The following is a 14,070-nucleotide window of genomic DNA, read 5'->3' on the forward strand; positions in this document are numbered from 1 at the left end:
TGAATATAATAGGAGTTTTTATTCCCCTAGTCCTATTAGAAGTGTAAAGGCCAAAACATTACATTAATGAGTGAAGTAATATGTTTTAACATTTAACTTAAGGGCATTAGACAAAAATATCACAATGAATCGTATTTAAATATCCAAAGTCCCTGCCAAGACACTACACTCAGTTTGCCCTTGCACTTTGTACAGTAGAATATTAACAAGTGTTTTAATAACTCCCAGTGACACTTTGGCTTCTTTAAAGTTTTCTGAAGATGAGGCATTTGTTGTATTCTTCCATCTCAATCTGGAAATGAAACATTGAATTAAACTAAGGTATATTGTAACTATTACGCTACAAAACCCACCAAACTCCTGCTGAGTGACTCACCATCCTCTCCATACGCATCCCGTTCCCATAGGCCAGCTGCCTCAGCACATCTATGTCTGGAAGGCCCCACTCCGGGTTCCTGTGTGATAGTGATATAGAGTTACAGAGGTGACTATGGAGACCAGACGCATATTGTTCTGTCATGTATTAGTGACTGTGCTGCCACACTCACATTTTCCGTATCTCCGCATCCAGGTCTTCGTTACAGCTTGGTGTAATGATGCCATTGATGGCATACGCCTGGAAGGTATTTTGGGATGTTATTGAAGGAGTGAAGAGTATGTATCGGTTTATATAGCCTGTAGTCTCATAGTATCACACTTTCCTCTATATGATGACTGCTATGTGTGTGTGCATTAATACACTTGAAACTAGCTACATACCCCATATGTTAGCAAAAGGCCATTTTGTCTGAGGATCTGACCTGCTCCGCTGAAAACACCCTTGGAATATGATCAAAAAGTTCAATATTAAACACATAACACAACTTACACACAACATAGCTTATATATAACACATAACAAATATTTCAGAGACAAACATTCATTGTTTTACACTCACTGGTTTCACAAACAAACCCATGCAGCAGTATTATAGTATTTATTTACTTCAGCATGAATTACTCAAGCAATTTAGCTCAGCATCCATAGTTGTATTTTCAAGATGAGCAGGTGTGTACCTCTGCTGTTTTGAAGGAGCTGTACTGCAGTAAGTTGATGGCAATAACAACATCACAGGAGTTGCGAGGAAGGCCTGCCCATTTCTCCCAGGGCTCGCTGGCATCCAGGTGAACCGGCTGCAGCACAGTTTTCGCTTTAGTTGCAACAATGTAGGCCTTGATACTGTAACACAATCATGCAGAGTTATGACTTTTTTTTCAACTTCATATGTATAAACCACTTGCTGGGATTACGTATTCATATACTACTGTAGAAACAACTACTGTATCAACTGGTAAAGGCACATCCTTCTGTCCTTCTGACTGCATTGTTACTGTGTGGCCATTCTTATTCAAAACACTTATTAAAACACTGTTGAATGTGTCTGACTAACATAAGAGTCTGCATATTAAAACCCTCTCTTCCACAACCAGAGAAGAGGCTGCAGTGCACCCACCTGTCACGACACTCCTCCTTGATGTCTGATGGCTGCCAGGTGATGAAGGGAATCTTCCGGGCAAAGTGTATGACATGCTGCCCGGTGCCAGAGCCCAGCTCCAAGCCAAACAGCTCCCTGTGGGACTGGTCCTCCAGCACATCCTCCAGCACCGAACACAGACCGGCCCAGTTCCTCTCTGCCAGAGGAGACACCAGCATGGTCTGGAGGAGGAGGAGGGAGGAGAGAAACATGTTACTGTGTCATCCTGTGGGATCCAGGCTACTCATAAACATAACACAAAGAGGTTTGTCTGACCAGTTTGAGCTGATTTTCTTTCCCAGAGAATCCCTCATACCTTCTCTTGTGCTGGTTGACAGAAGCAAGGGGAATGGCATATTGGTGGAGGCTGGTTGGTGGCAGATGACCGTAACAGCAGATGGGTACAGAGATTACCTGGTTAAGAGGATTCCCACTGGACTCCTCCCCAAAGTTCCTGACAGCACTGGTACAGGTAGGACACACACACGCACACGCACACACACACACACACACACACACACAGAGAGAGAGAGAGAGAGAGAGATTTTATGTATGTCATGTATGATCTAAAATATCCCATAACAGCTATTGTTACATATAACATAATAATAATAATAGCAACGACAACAGCAACAACAATATTATCATTATCATCATCATCATCATAGAAAGAGGAAGAAGAATGGAAGAATGGAAGAAGAATTATATAATATAATATAATATAATATAATATAATATAATATAATATAATATAATATAATATAATATAATATAATATAATCAAGCGGTCTCTTGCTCTTGCTCAGTCAATTGTTTGTACAATTCTTCTTTGTCAATAAAGTTACGCTGGTGCCTCACGTATTGCATTGTGGGTAGGTCAGGAACCTAGTGGAGGACGCCATGTGCTTTTGAGGCAGAAAGACTGAAGTGAAGGGACTGAACTGAAGGCTTGCCCGGCAGTGACCGTGTGTTTCAGAGGGGCTCCAGGACAGACGGTACCGGTCATGTACTGCACCAGACGCTGCATCCGCACCGCGCTGCGGGCCGCAGCCAGCACACACCGGTACGGAGCCTTAGCTGAGCGGGGAACGGTCACGTATCGCCGGGTGTCCGGTTGTCTGCAGGTCTATGCTAGGCTATCTGCTGCTTCAAGGACAGAGAACCGGCGACTGTTAGCGTTTTCGGATAGAAAAACGCGCTTTTGATTCTCTAGCTCTGGTGCAAATAGAGAAGTTGTTTATTGTCTGCAGTTATTATGCCGTATGCTGTTCTCCAGATATCTGTTAACTTGGTTAGCTAATGCTAGCTGGTTAGCCAACAGAAAATGTACATTGACGGGCAGTAAAGCACCTGCCAATAGTTGTTGCTTTAGGTGAGACTCTCTAGTCTAATGTCACAATTTGCCATGTCGTTAGATTACCTTAAAGAATTGAAGCTGAATGAAGTGAAGCTGGAAACTACAACTCCCATGGGTCCTTCCATAAGCAGGATGTGATTGTAACAGCCAAGGTCATGCTCATATAACTGGAGATACAGTGTGCTCATGTTGAGGAAATAATTGTCAACTATAGCTGCATCAAGTGCTTCTCTCGTGCACAAACAATACGTTTATACATTATAAATTGACCACACTGGTAAAATGTTGCCAGGAAGTAGCCTGATGCTATTTATCAAAATTGACACAGTAATAGCTGATAACTACAGGACAGAGGTCCTTGGGACCCAGTGTACTGCTGGTTTTCTATTATTCCAGGTAGTCTTCATTCTTGCTATTTAATCAGGGACCAATTATACCTGGGACGACAGATTCATGCAATTACCTACCTGGAAAAATATAAACCCAGCTGTATTCTGGGCCCTGAGGACCGGAGTTCAGGACTACAAGCACAGTAGGTCATCTAACTGTGATTGATCAATGTATCCTCATTTCCCAGGCAAGATCTTCAGCGGCGGACGCCGGCCCTGTGCGCTCTCAGACTTATGAAAACCAGTCCAGCCAGCCACTCGGATGCCATCGCCACCCCTCCGCTAGACGGAGCACCCAAACAATATTCCCCCAAAATTCAACAGCTCGTCAACGACATAGCCAGCCTCACCTTATTAGAGGTGTCAGACCTCAATGAGCTCCTTAAGGTATGTGGGAACGTTGTTAATACATACCACAGAACAGAATCTGAACCTCATTAAGCATCGTCCCAGAGAGTTTATAATGTCTTGTTCAATGATATCCTTCTCTGTCTTGGTCACAGAAAACACTCAACATTCAAGATGTTGGAATGATGTCTATGGGAGCCATGGCAACAGCTGTACCTGCAGCTCAGGTGAGAATTATTTTACTGGTTGGCTTTTGACTTTTGAAGTGTGTACAGCAAGCATTTCATTTCATTGCTGAAGTTTCAGTTAAATGTTTTGTAACTGTGAGGCTATAAAACCTCTAAAGGTTGCAAACATTAAGGCCGCTTTCTAAATATTGAGCTGTACCCATTTTTTGCACAATTTATGTGAAACTTGTGTCAAGGCCTACAGCCGATGTGCTGTTTGTGGTATGTTTTAAATAGGGATGCACCGATGTATTGATAGACAATCGTGTCGGCTGATATCAGCTTTTAAAAGCAACATTGGTATTGGTCCGATATTAGCTTTATTGCTGATTTTTACTGATTAACGATTGTTGAATTGGAATTTTTGTGACCTTTTTTTCTAGCAATGTGTAGAATGAACAACTGTCAAATTAACAGCAGAATAAAAGTTGGTCTTTTGTTTAAGTCATCTACCACTTAATTATCTTAAGATTGGCATGTATGGCTGTATCAGTATCGGCCGATAAACACATCAGAGCATCCCTAGTTTTAAACTTCTGGGACTTCATGCGTAGCCACTAATGCTTGTTGTAGTAGCTAATGGGGATTCAGTACACAAAGGGAAAAAATAAAAAACATTTGCTGATTCTTATCCCACGTATTACTAGGCCATGGAAGAGGAGGAGGTGCCACTCAAGAAAGAGAAGACTCATTTCACAGTAAAACTCACAGAACTGAAGGCAGCTGAGAAAATCAAGCTTATAAAAGAAGTGAAGAATTGCATCCAAGGCTTGAATCTGGTGCAGGTACGTCTCGTCACTGATGCTGTATCTAGGTGCAGGATGTTGAATCGATTTATTCTGGTCTTGATAGTCGACTCTCCCCTGTTAAATCTTACTTTATGAATGTTCCCCCATCAATGAGATCTGTGAAAAGGAATTTGTTTTGTTCAAAGGAGCAGGATGCCAGATCCTATTCCTCCGAGTGAGGTCACCTCACTAACTCTTGTTCTGTCGCTGTCCCTCCTCACCCAGGCTAAAAAGCTGGTAGAGACCCTTCCCCAGGAGATCCGGGCCAACGTGTCCAAAGAAGAGGCAGAGAAACTGAAAGCAGCGCTGGAGGCAGCAGGCGGCACCGTGGTGCTAGAGTAGATCTGTGTCCCGCCCGCCCGCCCATCCCTCCACCATTTGGCTGCTCATGCACTTCCTTAGTCCTTCCTTTTTTTCCTTTTTACACGACAAAGAAGAAAGGAACCCAGGGGAAAAGAGAAACAAAGAAATGCCTTCTGACATTACTACTTGCTCTAACAGTGTCAGGTGGGGCGGTGCAACTCGCAGACTGAACTTTCCAGGCACCTGGCCTGAACAAGACGCCGCCCCGCTATCTGCTTGTCCATTTTTTTGCTCATCTGTCTGTGTGTTACTTTGTGTAGCCAATGAGCTACAATAATGCTGGCCGTGGGTGCCAAGTAAGTCAATCAGTCATTCTGTCTCTGTATATCTTAAACTTTCCACAGGACATAAGATCTGGCTGTAGAGACATGATTACCATTGCCTGTGTTGAAATAAACCAGATATCTGATACAGGGGATAGCAGGGCCGAGTCTTTATATTTCTGATAGGATTGTTGATAATGTGATTAAAGTTGAGATATCCATGTTTTTCCTGTTCTTTCACGTGTGTCACATTTGGTTGATGTTGTGCAAACAAATGTATATGCAAACTAGGATTTTTAATTTAATGAAAAAAATTGAATTTAGTGATCCACTTTTGTTGTTCTGTGTTGCCTTAAATATGTCGTCATGTGGTACCAGGACTGAGAATCAATGCATTGCAACTAGGAAAAAGTAAACATTTAAACTTAGAAAGTATCCTGCTATACTGTTTCAGACCACTAGAGGTCAGAAGATCTCTTGGTCACCACAGACATGATAAAGGTGGTCCTCTGAACTGAAATCTGTTTCTATGAAAACTTGCCAGGGATTTTAGTTCATTTTGACAAACGTAAGGCATACAATGTAAAGAAAAGGTGCATCTAAAACATTGTCAAGGATGACACTTTAACATCAGATCTATTTCTAGTGTGATCCTTTAATGTTAATAAAAAATCGAAATCATTGGCAGCATACATGAACATTATTACATCAATAAACAAATGTATTTTGATTAATTTCTTAACTAAGGTTAAACAAAAATTGCTAAAATAACTACACAATGCAATAAACGTTTCATGTAACACCTGACCTAGAATAACCGTCAACGTGTCCTGCAGCCCTACCAAGCAGCCATTGTTTTTTGGGGGGCATTTTGCCTTCATTAGACAGATAGTGAAGAGAGGCAGGAGATGACAAGAGAGCGGGAAGACATGCAACCAGGTCCTGGTCCAGATTCAAACCCAGGACGTTGCAGTAATGGTGCCTTACATCACTGACACCAGGATGCCCTGCCAATGTTTGACTTTGACCTTAAAGATGGTAGTCACTTCAGTGTAGAAAATAATTCTTAGCTATATGTTATTGAGAGCCAAAAAATGCACTCTAGCTAAATGTCTCTACAGGCTTCATTATCATCAGAATCAGATTTATTTTCGGCAGGTACATTTTCACATACTAGGAATTTGACTTGGTGAGGTTGATGCAGTGCAATATGTAAGCATTTAGACAGACAAACAAGCAGCAATCAAGCTTTACAAATTGAATTTAAATATCAAACGTCAGAGACAAAGAAGAAAAGAAAATACATAATAATACAGAATAAGTGTGGTGACTAAGAGGGGGTTTTTACATAGGCCCACTGTCTCCTAGAAAGAAACCAGGAAATTGGCCTAATAGGATTAAATACATAATCTACCATCCCAGACAATATGTCCACATAGGTGCCATATGGGTTAAATGTTGGCTTCATGGGTACCAAGTGAGCATGAGCTCAGAAAGGGCAATTCAGCTGGGACCCATGTAGGTGAACTATCGCCCTTGGGAAAACCTGTACAGGCTAAGTACTGTATGTGTGACCTTAATGGAATTATCATGGGCAAAAACCATGGACTCAGAATGGGCATCAGGGACCCACTTGGGATAATAATCTGGGTCACAGATTCAAACCCCATGGGGTTACCTGGGTGATGTATGGGCTCAAAATGGGCATCCCCTCTCCAAACCACATGGATCATGCACCTGGGTACAATAAGAATAAGACACATTTACAAAGGGTTTACAAAGCACATTCACATAGGACCTTTGTGGGATAATCACCTGTGGCCAAACCCACATGGGATAGCTATGTTTGGGCCTTAATGGGCACTTATGCTGGCAGTACGCTCTGATTGGTGGAGCAGAAACAGCCCCATTCCAGATCCGCCAAATGACATGATAATCAAGTAAAATGACACCATCCGGGGCGTCCTGGTGGCTCGGTGGTCTAAGGCGCGTACCACAGCAACCTGGGTTCAAATCCAGCCCAGGTCCTTTGTTGCATGTCATCCCCCTCTTTCTCCCAAGCCTTCCTGTCTCTTAAAAATGGCAATAATAATAATAATAATCTACACAAAAAAAACAATGCCATTCTTCTAATTAATGAATTATAATAAATGGATGTGTACACAGTACCCACCATTACACAGTTGTACACACTAAAGTAGTATTCACACATCCCTGGGAATTAATGAAATACCTATTTACATTGTCTAATGGACAAGCTGTAGTTGAGATGTTACTCTATCAACAAAACCACTCATTGAAAATCTTAATGAGAAAGTTCCTCTGGATGTAGTTCAACAAGCCTTGGGTAGATGTCCAATGAAAGGAGCTCTTCCCAAACCCTCCTAGAGTTTTGCAAGGCATCCAGGTTTGTCCATTACCTGGATGATGGAAAAAAAAAGCAAGTGAAGTCTTCAAATGTTAAGACAAGAAAGGAATTCAACCATGAGATTGGAAGTTTTACAGCACAGAAAACTCTTACACACAGTATCAATGTAATGCAAAATGAAGCAGATGAATTGGCTGAAAAGGCTGAAAAGAAAGAGGACCTCACACTCTTAGCCAAGTCAAATGTTTACTGAAAGAGTGGTGAGTAAAAGAAACAGGAGGTTATTGCTCTGGAGAACATTCAGATATGACAGAAAAGGTGAAAAGGCTCCACTAGTGCACATAGATTTAGGATGTAGCGTGAACATTTAATAATGTGTTAAAACTTAATTTCTTGCCATTTTGGAATCCTTGTTACAGAAAGTTGAAATTTCCAAAGACAAGTTGATATTAACATTGTAGTAAAAAGGAAGGTAAGAAAAGTTTTGCACCTTGTGAGATAGCTGTAGCTTTAGTGAAGTAGGAGGCTGACTCAGAAGGCGATTTGAAGGTCGCACAGGTGGACATTTATTTAGAGTGCAACCAAAGTGCAACACAAAAAAGAAAACAAAAAAAACAAAAACTGAAGATTTACAGAACAGAGGATAACTCAACTCATACCAAATCAAAATAACAGCACGTGCACTGGCATCTGCACTGCCTGACCTTCCCTTCCAGCTGCCTCAGAACAACTCTTTAAATACAGCCATCGATTTCAGAGACACATCCCCTGGCCTTCACCAACCTCACTACAGGGGTGAGACATATTACCAGCTTTTACATACATAGCTTTTACATATTATTAACCATAGTGTTATTATCACAGAATCTCCAATTTCCTACTGCACCTGAATGCATCACCAAAACACATACAGTAAATACCCACGATCTCGCACAGCAAAAGAATAATACACATTAGCACAGTAAGAACCCCCCCCCCAAAATATAAGCTAAACACCAACAGACCCGGGTTCCAGAGTGAAATTACCGGTCAACTCAATACTTGATAGAATTAACAAACATGTAGGGATGTACCAATGGGCTTAACTTATGGATAAAGAAATAATGTTAACAGTGACAAATGATGCGGTCATACCCACTTTGTCACACACCTCAAGAAATATTTATTGTGTACATTAATTTGATATGTGATATGTGTCATTGGAAACAATATAGACCTTTACAAGACTTTCAGTTTTGTTTAATTGTACTATAAATGCTCAGGAGGTAATAGTTTTGGATTGTGGTTTATTAAGTTATGCTGTAGAGCTTTCTGGAAGAGAAATTACTTTAAAAGAGCCAGACTGGTGACGATAGTTTCCTTGGCCCCTTCAGATGCCAAGCCTGCTTTGTGGTGTTGAGACAGTAATCAGGACCACTGGAGGGAGGCAGGACTTTAAATCACATCAAGTCAGATCAATTTCATTTTCATGTCTGTTTTTATATAAAGCTCGCCAGCTGGCTTCAATTTGGCTTATTTTATTCAGACAAAAATCAAATGGCATTTGAAATTAGATGCAGGCTGCACAGGCAAGATAAGAGAAACACCCTGGGGGCCTATCAAACATTTCACACCAAGAGTGAAATCCGAAAAAACTAACGCAGACCACAGAAGTAGGATACTGAACTTCAAACAGAGAAGGAAAGCAAAAGGAACAAAGTAAATAAATAAAAAGCAGTGACAGTAGACTAGAGGTTAGAGAAGGGTCGCCAGATTGAATATCAAAACCAGCTGGGACAATGTGGGTGAGGAAAGCTAAGGAATAGATAGACTGATAAAATTGTCAAGTATAATTCTGTTATTTTGCCTAAATTGATGACCGGTGCAGGGCAGAACCCTAATGCAGCATACTACCATTAGGTGTTATTGTTATGTGTGTCATTCCCTGTGTCAGGTCCTTCACTGTTGGCCCCCAGCAGAGCTTCACTGCGCGTCGCCGCTGCTCAAACTTGGAGTGGGCGGTATCCGGTTACTGTTTCTATCATCTGTCATGAGCCCCCTCCCTCCCGGACCACCTCTGAGTCAGCACACACACTACTGTGCCAAGCTCCCCATTCATACCAGTACTGCACTACTCATTTAAAATCATGTCACGCTTAAGAACCAAAACAGTCACTCAGGCATTAGCGACCTCAACAAAAAGGCAGAAGGTAACTTGTTAACAGTAGAACAGACTCACACTGACCTTGTTTTCTGTTTCTGACTGCGTGACCCCTTGTCTGACCCTTAGCCTGAACGGTATGGCGAGAAGGCTGCATCTATTCTCGACTAATGTTTTTCTGAACCTGATGACCTCTGACCTCTCTGTTAGCTGAATACTGGGATGCCAGGAGCGCCGTACCTTGAGCTGCTGCTTGGTGCCTGTCTTTGACAACTGGTGTACCGCATTCACAAAACTACAGCAGCACTCAAGCTGACTTACTATTTTTATATTAGTCACGTACACTTCCACCCAGAAACCAGCTGCACCCCTTTCTTGGCACAGCGAGATGGAGTAATTAAGGAGGCTGCTTACTCACACCATTGGAGCCGTCCGGCCATGTGGCAACTCTAAACGTCCAGCTCCTGCCCGAGAAAGCTAAATGCTGGTTTATATTAAGGACGCTTGCATTGTGCTTATCCATTGTGCATTTGATATGAACAGCAGCCCCCCATCTCCAGCAGCACTGAGGGAAATGGATGAAGAAAGCAGCCATGGCCAAGGTTGTGTCAAGAGTCCCAGCAACCTTTGAGACGCAGACACCGAGCCTTTTCCCGTGGGGTTTGTTTGGTTAATGGATTCAAAATGCAAGAGAAACGCATTTCTCGTTGGTATTTTGGTGGAATCTCCTCCAGCGCAGCAGCCTGTTTAACACACCCGCTGGATCTGATAAAGGTAAAAGATAAAGCTGACTGGATTTATGATCTATTTACCCAAGCAAACTTTTAGAATTTACACATTATCCAGTGAGGCCTAAAGGATCTGCCTTGGTGTTGTATGCATATGTACCTTAGGCTTGCCGTGGTGGAAAAGTTACAAAAGTGATTTTTAGACTTTGGATGTTTATCTTTTTTCTCTCTAAGATTGAATTTCAGAATAGCTCGCAGTTTTATGGCAATGAGCCAATTTGCCCACAATTTCTAGCAGTCACTTTAGCTACGATGTGCACAAATGACCTTGATTATGGTAGGCAATTGTTTTGATGCTTTGAAGTTTGCACAAAGCACTGACACTGCAATACCACAAGTGACAGAAACGACTATAATGCAGGTCTACTGGTTCAGTTTTGTAAATATTATCCAGCTACTGAATTGATTTCTTTTTCTCAGTGAATGGTTGTCAGTGCATGTTGATGTTACTAATAGGACTATGATATCACCTCCAGTTGTCAGCCATAATTTTAGACTTATATTTTGACCATTTTCATTTGTTGCACACTGGCATCTGCTCTGCATACTCTTAAGACAGTGGCAGACATTTTATTTTCCCAAATTGTTTACCATATCCCTGACACTTTGTTGAGTGCTCTCAACCTACACATGCACATGGTAATTGTCATTGCTCGGGCTAAGAGTCACTTAGCTGTTCCTGTATGGACATTTCTAGGTGCACCTACAGACGCAGCAGGAGGTGAGGATGAGGATGATGGGGATGACCATTAACGTGGTGAGGAGGGAGGGTTATCTGGCACTCTACAGTGGCCTCAGTGCCTCCCTCTGTCGGCAGGTGGATATACACACACACACACACACACACTCACTCACTCACATACACATTAAGTAAATATTCACTCAATAGTCATTCTCATTCATGACTGCTTTTTTCCTTTCCCCTAGATGACATATTCTCTGTCACGGTTTGCCATTTATGAGACTGTCAGGGACAAAATGAGCAGCAGGAACAAAGGCCTCATGCCTTTCTACCAGAAGGTCCTGCTGGGGGCCTTTGGGGGTATGTGTTGACACACAGCGTGACCGTGGTTGGCATTGTAGTCTTCTTTTTTTTTTTTTGTCTGATAGCCAAATGATGCATCTCCCATAGGGTTTGCAGGTGGTTTCATTGGGACCCCAGCTGACCTGGTTAATGTCCGGTGAGTTGTGTGGATAAATTCATTAATAGTTTGAGAGGGGATGGAGTTTGTATCAGGAACACAGTCTCCATATAATACGTTTTGTTTTACAATGCTCTTTATATGATACCCACTGTTTTGTACTTCGTATCACATAGTTATTGCATAATTATTAGTCGTCATTTTATTATTTGATATAGACTCCAAATAGAGGTGATGGCCTGCTGTTTCATTATGCAAGGTGGACAAAACAGTGGCATTCAGTTGCTCTGCCCTGGAGCTCAATTCTGCCCTGAGAACAAAAGTAAAAAAAAAAAAAACAGCTACTACTTTTTCAGCATTGAAGCAATAAATAAATCAACAAGAGTGTTGTAACCCTCCTGAAAAAGTAATTCCCTCCGTAAAAAATGTATGTAGACCTACTTTTGTACTACAACGTGGAAGTCAAGGTTGTCTGTGTTTGATTAAATGTTGAGATCATGACCATGTTTCATGTCGATAATGATGAAATGGCTTTGAAATATTTCAATTTCACATCTGTTCAGGATGCAGAATGATGTCAAGTTGCCAGCAGAGCTCAGAAGAAAGTAAGTATATTTCAAAATGAGTATTTTTGTTTTGTTAGGTGTACATTCTTCACAATATTTACACATGCAGTCAAAAAAGCCTGTAATCCTCCATAGTTTTTTGCAAATCAACACATTATGAGATTTGTTTTCTTTCCAGTTATGCTCATGCTCTAGATGGACTGTTTCGTGTTTGGAAGGAAGGTAAGGTTCATAAATGCTTTCATTGGGCTTCTATAGGTCAAAGCAGGAGTTGGTTTCCTTACTATATCTGCCTATGATACTGTTTTGTCCTAGAGGGAATGAAGAAGCTGTTCTCCGGTGCCACAATGGCTTCTACTAGAGGAGCGCTGGTCACTGTTGGGCAGGTGAAGACCTCTTTGTTACATGACTGTTGTATCACAAACTGTTACTGCACTATTAGATGTTTGCTGTAATTCTAATGTTTGTCCCTACAGTTGGCTTGTTACGACCAGTCCAAGCAGTTGGTTCTGTCTACTGGTTACCTGACGGACAACATCCTCACACACTTCCTGGCCAGCGTCTTTGCAGTGAGTGACTCTTCTGTCATTGTATACTTCACATCGCAGCTGAAATAAGCAAAGAGTAATGCCTCCTCTTCTTCTCTTTGTAGGGCGGCTGTGCCACAATCCTATGCCAACCACTTGATGTTGTTAAAACCAGACTAATGAACTCAAAAGGGGAATATGGGGTGAGTTTGTGCTTTGTGTACAAGTTACATGAAATTGCCCTCTACACACGCTGCCTGCCTCCACCTCGTGCTGGGGAGCTGGGTTGGGGTTGCTTGGAGGATCTCTGTTGTCTCTCAGTCTACCTGTTATCGCTCTGACATAACTGTTTTATTCATGTGCTGCGGAGAGAATTACGCAGCTTGACACGTCTAAGCTTTTGTCTCCTTGTTGCAGGGCGTGTTTCACTGCCTGACAGAAACAGCAAAGCTGGGCCCTAAGGCGTTCTACAAGGTAGACTTCATCTTCACTGACTAAACGGCATAATGTTTCATACAATTCCCTCCAGTCAAGAACATGAGCTGTTTTTGCTTGGGTTGTAAATGTTGCTGTAGACGTCTTTAGACTTAATCTCACTCTCTGATGGTGTGATTTGTGTCCAGGGTCTTGTTCCCGCCGCTATCCGCCTCATCCCACACACAGTCTTCACCTTCATTTTCCTGGAACAGCTGAGGCAGCATTTTGGTGCGGTGGTCGTCTCCTGAGAGCGGTCCGTAACACCTTGACTTGTTTAAGTAGCCATGGCCAGGCTCCATGTCTCCAGTGATCCTCCACAGCTTGGTGCAGTGGCAGTCGAGGGGTCACCAGTGCCAACTCAATGCTACTCCCACAAACCCAAACCTAGCTAGAAGTCCAATGGACAGCACTGCCTGGACAAAGAACTAGGACCAAGAGGAAGTCACATGCTGACATAGCTCTCAGAAACCCATTTTAATGCTTATTTAATGCTTAACTCATCCATAACAAAAGGAAAGGGACTCATGTTTCATCACAGAAAGCTCCAGATGTTCAAGTTTCAGGTGAACTGGAGTGATGTGATTTGGGATTTTTTTCCCCCATGTGCCCTGCAGTGTTATAAACAGAGATGACTTGGAAAGGGACTTGATGACCAGATACTTACCTTGTAATGTGGAATATCTTGCGTATAATTGTAATTAAACAGCATGTACTATCGGGGCCCATTGCATGTAATGAATAGTAGAGCTATACATGTGGCAGTCTGGGGTGTGGATGAAAAGAGTTTAAAAGACTTGTCGTAATTAGAGATCTA

At 42.1% G+C, this 14,070-nt stretch overlaps 3 protein-coding genes across 4 annotated transcripts; 2 read left to right on the plus strand and 1 right to left on the minus strand.

Moving 5' to 3' along the window:
- Nucleotides 1–244: 244 nt before the first annotated feature.
- Nucleotides 245–1,692, minus strand: LOC139652658 (methyltransferase-like 26 B). The gene is made up of 6 exons (XM_071529811.1): nt 1,493–1,692; nt 1,056–1,218; nt 760–819; nt 549–616; nt 377–455; nt 245–292 (listed from the first exon to the last, which is right to left on the minus strand). The coding sequence occupies exons 1-6, from the start codon at nt 1,690–1,692 to the stop codon at nt 245–247; spliced, it is 618 nt and encodes a 205-aa protein (XP_071385912.1).
- Nucleotides 1,693–2,395: 703 nt separating this feature from the next.
- Nucleotides 2,396–5,577, plus strand: mrpl12 (mitochondrial ribosomal protein L12). 2 transcript variants are annotated; one of them, XM_071529799.1, is made up of 5 exons: nt 2,396–2,583; nt 3,461–3,646; nt 3,763–3,834; nt 4,482–4,619; nt 4,848–5,577. In XM_071529799.1, the coding sequence occupies exons 1-5, from the start codon at nt 2,518–2,520 to the stop codon at nt 4,962–4,964; spliced, it is 579 nt and encodes a 192-aa protein (XP_071385900.1). In that variant the 5' UTR covers nt 2,396–2,517; the 3' UTR covers nt 4,965–5,577. The 2 variants fall into 2 exon arrangements, with proteins under 2 accessions (XP_071385900.1, XP_071385899.1); XM_071529798.1 differs by having other exon boundaries at nt 2,396–2,576; nt 3,448–3,646.
- Nucleotides 5,578–10,440: 4,863 nt separating this feature from the next.
- On the plus strand, nt 10,441–13,540 carry slc25a10a (solute carrier family 25 member 10a). The gene is made up of 11 exons (XM_071529807.1): nt 10,441–10,530; nt 11,242–11,361; nt 11,472–11,586; nt 11,677–11,725; nt 12,250–12,291; nt 12,431–12,474; nt 12,568–12,638; nt 12,729–12,821; nt 12,905–12,982; nt 13,197–13,253; nt 13,403–13,540. The coding sequence occupies exons 1-11, from the start codon at nt 10,441–10,443 to the stop codon at nt 13,502–13,504; spliced, it is 861 nt and encodes a 286-aa protein (XP_071385908.1). The 3' UTR covers nt 13,505–13,540.
- Nucleotides 13,541–14,070: the final 530 nt, after the last annotated feature.

Source organism: Centroberyx affinis, unplaced genomic scaffold (assembly GCF_046629955.1).
Source record: "Centroberyx affinis isolate AG114_WGS23_722 - 3 ecotype Tasmania unplaced genomic scaffold, CSIRO-AGI_Caff_v1 ptg001839l_1, whole genome shotgun sequence".
In the NCBI taxonomy this organism is placed as follows: domain Eukaryota; kingdom Metazoa; phylum Chordata; class Actinopteri; order Beryciformes; family Berycidae; genus Centroberyx; species Centroberyx affinis.

Bases quoted from the DNA above. Each gene is read 5' to 3' on its own strand.
- slc25a10a (XM_071529807.1), top strand. From the start codon at position 10,441: ATGCAAGAGAAACGCATTTCTCGTTGGTATTTTGGTGGAATCTCCTCC. The intron at 11,726-12,249 runs GTGAGTTGTGTG...ACATCTGTTCAG, and splicing joins GCTGACCTGGTTAATGTCCG to GATGCAGAATGATGTCAAGT. The intron at 12,475-12,567 runs GTAAGGTTCATA...GTTTTGTCCTAG, and splicing joins GTTTCGTGTTTGGAAGGAAG to AGGGAATGAAGAAGCTGTTC.
- mrpl12 (XM_071529798.1), top strand. From the start codon at position 2,518: ATGTACTGCACCAGACGCTGCATCCGCACCGCGCTGCGGGCCGCAGCC. The intron at 2,577-3,447 runs GTACGGAGCCTT...CTCATTTCCCAG, and splicing joins GCCGCAGCCAGCACACACCG to GCAAGATCTTCAGCGGCGGA. The intron at 3,835-4,481 runs GTGAGAATTATT...ACGTATTACTAG, and splicing joins CAGCTGTACCTGCAGCTCAG to GCCATGGAAGAGGAGGAGGT.
- LOC139652658 (XM_071529811.1), bottom strand. From the start codon at position 1,692: ATGCTGGTGTCTCCTCTGGCAGAGAGGAACTGGGCCGGTCTGTGTTCG. The intron at 456-548 runs GTGAGTGTGGCA...ACTATCACACAG, and splicing joins GATGCGGAGATACGGAAAAT to GAACCCGGAGTGGGGCCTTC. The intron at 293-376 runs GTGAGTCACTCA...TTTCATTTCCAG, and splicing joins GGATGCGTATGGAGAGGATG to ATTGAGATGGAAGAATACAA.